The following is a 5,916-nucleotide window of genomic DNA, read 5'->3' on the forward strand; positions in this document are numbered from 1 at the left end:
GGAGTGGCGCGTACCGACTTACTGGAGCTTTGGTGCTGGCTCCAATTACTTAATTAAGATGACTTACGATGGGTTAGGTTGGCAGAATCAACAAATCGCTGACATCTTGTTAGCAAGTCTTGGTTCTGAGAACCTTAATCCTTATCTTTTGATGGGTGATTGGGCTACCAACCATGATTGTGTGGGTAAGATCTTGTCTGTTACTATTGCTTTTCCATTTTCCCAGTCTATACCTTTCTGTACTAGCCCCGATTTCATAACTTGCTTTTTCTACATCCAAAATTTGCTTTCCCCTAACTTCCTTCTCCTTGTTCTATTTCAGTTGTGATGGCTACCAAGCACACTTCTCTGTCTCATTTGATAACTCACCTTTTCCTGGGGAATGGTAGTGACGATGACAGTTCACCCGAGGTTCCTCAAGTCGGCGAGAGCGAAGCTCAATCGTAGCCTCCGATCTAGACACCTCCCGGGAACCCAGCTACCGACGAGGCTGATCTGGCTAAAGGGGTTGAGCTTGAGCTTGAGGCAAGATGATCATCATCCCCAACCCTAAGAAAAGGAAGACTGACTCCACCTCGGGATAAGTTCTTACAGCGATGGAGAAAAATTTCGAAGCAGGATTTTTCATTGACTCCTAAATCCTGTCGGGCACATAGGAATTCTTTCAAGACGAGGATCTGGCGGCTCAGGCGAGGTGAACGTACTGGAGCCTCCTTTGGCTGCCACCATCGCTCGAAAGGTGGAGCCAATCTTCGCTCAGTGCCAAGTCTTGGATGGAAAACACAGAGCTGCCTAGAGAGACATTGCGAACAAGAAGGTCGAGGGGGAGTCCCTAAAAACCCAGCTTGCCGAGGAGGAGGAGAAGATGAAAGAGGCAAGCGAGAAAATTAATCGCCTCGTGGATCGGGACCTCCTTCTCTCCATGCAACTCAATGAAGCTCAAGGCCAGGGCACCGCAATGGAGAATAAAGTGAAAGAGCTGGAGGAAAAGTTGGCGGAGGCCGTGAAGTCAGATGACTCTGCTCTCCAAGAGGCCGTGAGCATGAATAAGAAGAACAAAGAGATCCTTAAAGATGCTTGGGAGGCTATTGCCGCTTGATAAACCACTATTTTATGGTTTATATTGTGTTTAATTGAGTGATTTTTATCAAATTCTTGCCCACTTATTCATATGATTTGCATGATTTCACAATTCCTTCCTAGTTTAGTTTTATGGTTGAAAACTTGCTTCCTAGAGATCTTTTAATTACGTATTTTAATTCTCCTTTATACCATTCAATGCCGTGATCCGTGTGTTAAGTATTTCAGGCTTCATAGGGCAGGAATGGCTTAGAGAATAGAGAGGAAGCTTGCGAAAATGGAAGGAACACAAGAAACTAAGGAGATGACCAGCGAACACCGACGCGGACGCATGGCTCACGCGACCGCGCGAATTGGAGAAAATTGCAGTGACGCGTTCGCGTGCTTGACGCGAACGCGTGGATTGGAGTCTGCATGAATGACGTGAACGCGTAGACGACGCATACGCGTGGCAAGGAAAAACGCTGAATGACGCGCACGCGTGAATGACGTGTACGCGTGACATGCGCGATCTGCAGAATTAACAGAACACGCTGGGAGCAATTTCAGGCCGCATTTTGACCCAGTTTTCGGCCCAGAAACACAGAATAAAGCCAAGAAACATGCAGAGACTCAAAGAATACTGATCATACATTCATAATTAATAATTTTAGGTTTTTAGATGTAGTTATTAGAGAGAGGTTCTCTCCTCTCTCTTAGGATTAGGATTTAGGATTTCTATTATGTTTAGGTTACTTCTTTTCAAATTACAGGTTCAATGTTCCTTTAATTTATTTTCTACTTTTATTTATTCTATTACTTTAATTGTTATTTATCTTTTCAATTTGGCTTATGAACCATTCATGTTAGGATTTTCTTAATTTATATAATTTGAGGTATTTCAAATATATGATTTTAATTTAGCTTTTTACACTCTTAGCTTTGGTTGAGTAATTAGAGACTCTTGAGTTATCAAACTCAGCTGATGATTGAAAATTAGAATTCTTTGCTGATTGATTTGAATTTCCCTAACTCTAGTCTTTTCTTAGGAATTGACTAGGACTTGAGGATTCATATTTATTTATACACTTGACTTACCTTCATAGTTAGAGGTTGACTAAGTGGGAGCAACGAGCAATTCTCATCACAACTGATAAGGATAACTAGGATAGGACTTCTAATTTTCATACCTTGCCAAGAGTTTTCTTAGCTATTGATTTATTAATTCCTGCAATTTATTTCTCTTGTTCAAACCTTTCAAAAACCCAAAAATACTGTTTTTCATAACCAATAATAAATCATACTTCCCTGCAATTCCTTGAGAAGACTACCCGAGGTTTGAATACTTCAGTTATTTATTTTTATTGGGTTTTGTTACTTGTGACAACCAAACTTTTGTACGAAAGGATCTCTGTTAGTTTAGAAACTATACTTACAATGCGACTATATTTGTGAATTTCTTTACCGGCAAGAATCTGATCGTCACCGCTACTGAGGAGGCGATCACGGCTTAGGTCTCTCTTCTTGCTCCCGACTTCGACACTTCTGCTATTGGTGCCTTTAAAATGATTCAAGATGGCAAGATTGTCAACACCCCAAGGAAGTGGTGTTTTGGAACTTGTAATATTTTTTTAACTCTTTTCGTTATTGGGCCAATGTGATGCCCCTTGTATGTAATTCCAAACTCATTATTTTGTCGTTCTTGGGCTGATGTGATCCTCTTTTGGACTACCATTTTAATGATTTTGAATCTTATAATTAGAATGTCATATTCGCTGCTTTAACGCTATATCGCTTTTTGTTTGACCGGTTGGCCGTAATTAGATGGATATCTGTATATCATTGCATAAATGATTCCCAGGGTGATCAGTCCCAGGAAGCTGACTTTGTGAGAAAGTAAATGAAAGTAGAGATATTAAATGAGTTTGTGAGAAAGGAAAGATAACCGGTTGAACGGGAGATCGCCAAGCCTTTAGGAGTAAAATCTCCTAAGGTTCGTTGCATTCCAAGTCCTCGGGATCTCCTTTCTGTCTAACTGCTCTAACTTGTAGGCACCCTTCCCATGCACTTCTTTTATCCTGTAAAGGCCTTCCTAATTAGGGGAGGGCTTTCCTCTCCCGGAGTTGGTGGGCCGATATCGTTGCATCGCAGTACCAAGTCGCCTTCTTCAAACCTCCTGTTTTGGACCCTATGGTTGTACCGTAATGCTAACCTTTGCTTCAGCGCCGCTTTTGACAAGTGGGCTATCTCCCTGGTCTCGTCTATCAGGTCCTCCTGAGTCACTTTATCGCTTCCTCTGAGGAGTAGTCGTAGGCTCGGTTCCCCAATTTCCACGGGAATAACCGCATCCACACCATAGGTAAGCCAGAAAGGCGTCTCCCCGGTAGAAGATTGTGGTGTGGTTTTGTAGGACCACAGAACCGAGGCTAACTCATCTGCCCAGAAGTCCTTCCTTTGATCCAAGCGCTTCTTCATCCTACTTAAGATGACCTTTTTTGCTGCCTAGGCTTGCCTGTTGCTCTGGGGGTACTCCACAGAGGAGAACTTTTGTTTGATTCCAAGGCCTGACAATAATTCCCCAAATTTCTTGTCAAAAAATTGTGTATCGTTATCCGACGCTAGGACCTCCGGATTTCCAAACCTCGTGATCACCTATCGCCAAAGGAACTTTCGACAGTTTGCAGATGATATGCTTGCCAAAGTTTCAGCTTCCACCCATTTGTTGTAATAATCGATGGCTACAAGTAAATACTTAAGCTATCCTAGGGCCATTGGGAATGGAGCTTAGCTCTTCTACTGGTGAGTTATAGAAGTTTGTATTTTCTTGGCATTTCTTAACGAACTCAAAAGTGTCAACCATTATAGATGGCCAATAGTAACCGACTCTAATGAGCTTTTGAGCTAAGGATTTTCCTTCATTGTGGTATTTGTAGCATCCCTTATGTACTTCTCTCAGGACATACTCCGTCTGATCGGGACGCAAGCACTTCAACAAGTGTTGGTTGAGCCTTCTCTTGTATAGTTGTCCCTGTACCACTACATACTTGGTAGCCTCTCTTCTTATAGCCTTTGTTTCTTTCTCGTTTTTTGGCAACTCCCCTTCCTCGAGAAAATGTTGGATTGGGCTGATCCACGATTGAGGTTTCTGTTGACCCTAGGCCAAGCAAAGGGTCATCGATGGCTCCTTTACCAGGCCCTGGATGGAGACCAATTTTTTGGTCCAGGCTTGGTACTCGCCAATTTTGTTAAAAGGTCTGCTCTAGCATTTCTTTTTGTGGGTACATGTTGGACCACTACCTCCTTAAAATCCTTGCATATATTTTTGGTTCTTTCCAGATATTTTTGCAATAACGGGTCCTGAGCTTGGTATGTCCCGTTTACTTGGACTGTCACAACTTGAGAGTCTCTATTAACTTTAAGTTTTGCCACCCCAACCTCCTTGGCTAGAATCAAGCCGCCAATCATAGCTTCATATTCGACTTGTTTGTTCGAGACGAGGAACTCAAATTTTATAGACTGCTCGTAAGTTATTCATTCTGATCTTTCTAAAATGATCCTGGCTCTTTTGAATGCTTGGTTGGAAGCCCCGTCTACGTGGAGCTTCCACCGTGTGCTCGAGACCTCAGGAATATCTCCTGTCACTTCAACCAATAAATCGACTCCCTGAAGCACATTACTTGTGAAATATATGGGCTTTTGTTGCTTGGTCTCTTCCCAGACCAGGGCGGCCACCATGGCCTCCTTTGTTAATGCTAGGTACAGGTACAAAGTCTTTCCTTCTTTTAGTTTACCGAGAACTGGTGGCTCTGACAAGATTTTCTTGAAGTGGTTGAAAGCTTTTTCGCAGGCCGGGATCCACTTTGAAGGCCATCCCCTTCTTCATCAAGTTGAAGAAAGGTAACTCTTTGGCTAGCGAGGCGCCAAGAAATCAAGATAGGGCCATGAATCTCCCCGCTAGCCTTTGTACGTCCTTTACGCATCCAGGGATTATCACGCGAAGAACGGCTTCATACTTATCCAGCTTGGCATCTACTCCTCTTTGTGTGATTATGAATTCAAAGAATTTTTCCGCTTCCATGGCAAATGTGCACTTCAGGGTGTTCAACCTCATGTTGTGCTTTTGGAGTGAGTCAAAGATGACCCTTAGGTCAGTTACCAGGCTACTCGATTTGGCCGTCTTCACCAGCATGTTATCTACATAGACCTCTACCGACTTGCCAATATGGTCCCTAAAGACCTTGTTCATAAATTTTTGGTATATCGCCACCATGTTTTTCAGCTCCGAACGGTATGACCTTGTAACACTAAGTCCTTCCTGCCATTATAAATGTCGTTTTGTCCTCATTAGGCTGATACATCGAGATCTTGTTGTATCTCGAATATGCATTAATGAAGCTTAAAAATCGATAGGCCATTACCGAGTCCATCAGGGCATCAATGTTGGGAAGAAAAAATGAGTCCTTGGGACATGCCATGTTAAGGTTGATGATTAGATTTTTGTGTGGTAAAGAATTCACAAATAAATTCTCGTTGCAAGTATAGTTTCTAAACTAACTAAAATCCTTTCATACAAAAATTTCTTTGTCACAAGTACAAACCCCTAAAATTTATAATCGAAGTATTCAAACCTCGGGTCGTTCTCCCTAGGAATTGCAATAAAGTTTTCTTGTTATTGGTTATGAAGTATCTTTTGGGGTTTTGGAATAGGATACAAGAAAAGTAAATGACAAGAGAATTAAACTAACAACTAGAAAAGCTCTTGGCAAGGTTTGAGAACTAGAAGTCCTATCCTAGTTATCCTTATCAATTGTGATGAGAATTGTCCATTGCTCCCACTTAGTTAACCTCTAACCATGG

The 5,916-nt window shown here is 42.2% G+C and overlaps 1 protein-coding gene across 1 annotated transcript; it reads right to left on the reverse strand.

Annotated features, from left to right (window-relative positions):
- Positions 1-3,132: 3,132 nt before the first annotated feature.
- On the reverse strand, positions 3,133-3,534 carry LOC130957508 (uncharacterized). The gene has a single exon (XM_057884363.1). The coding sequence runs from the start codon at positions 3,532-3,534 to the stop codon at positions 3,133-3,135; it is 402 nt and encodes a 133-aa protein (XP_057740346.1).
- Between the last annotated feature and the right edge of the window lie 2,382 nt (positions 3,535-5,916).

This window comes from Arachis stenosperma, chromosome 10 (genome assembly GCF_014773155.1).
Source record: "Arachis stenosperma cultivar V10309 chromosome 10, arast.V10309.gnm1.PFL2, whole genome shotgun sequence".
Classification (NCBI taxonomy): Eukaryota; Viridiplantae; Streptophyta; class Magnoliopsida; order Fabales; family Fabaceae; genus Arachis; species Arachis stenosperma.

Coding starts and splice junctions, on each gene's coding strand:
- LOC130957508 (XM_057884363.1), bottom strand. CDS start 3,534: ATGAAGAAGCGCTTGGATCAAAGGAAGGACTTCTGGGCAGATGAGTTA.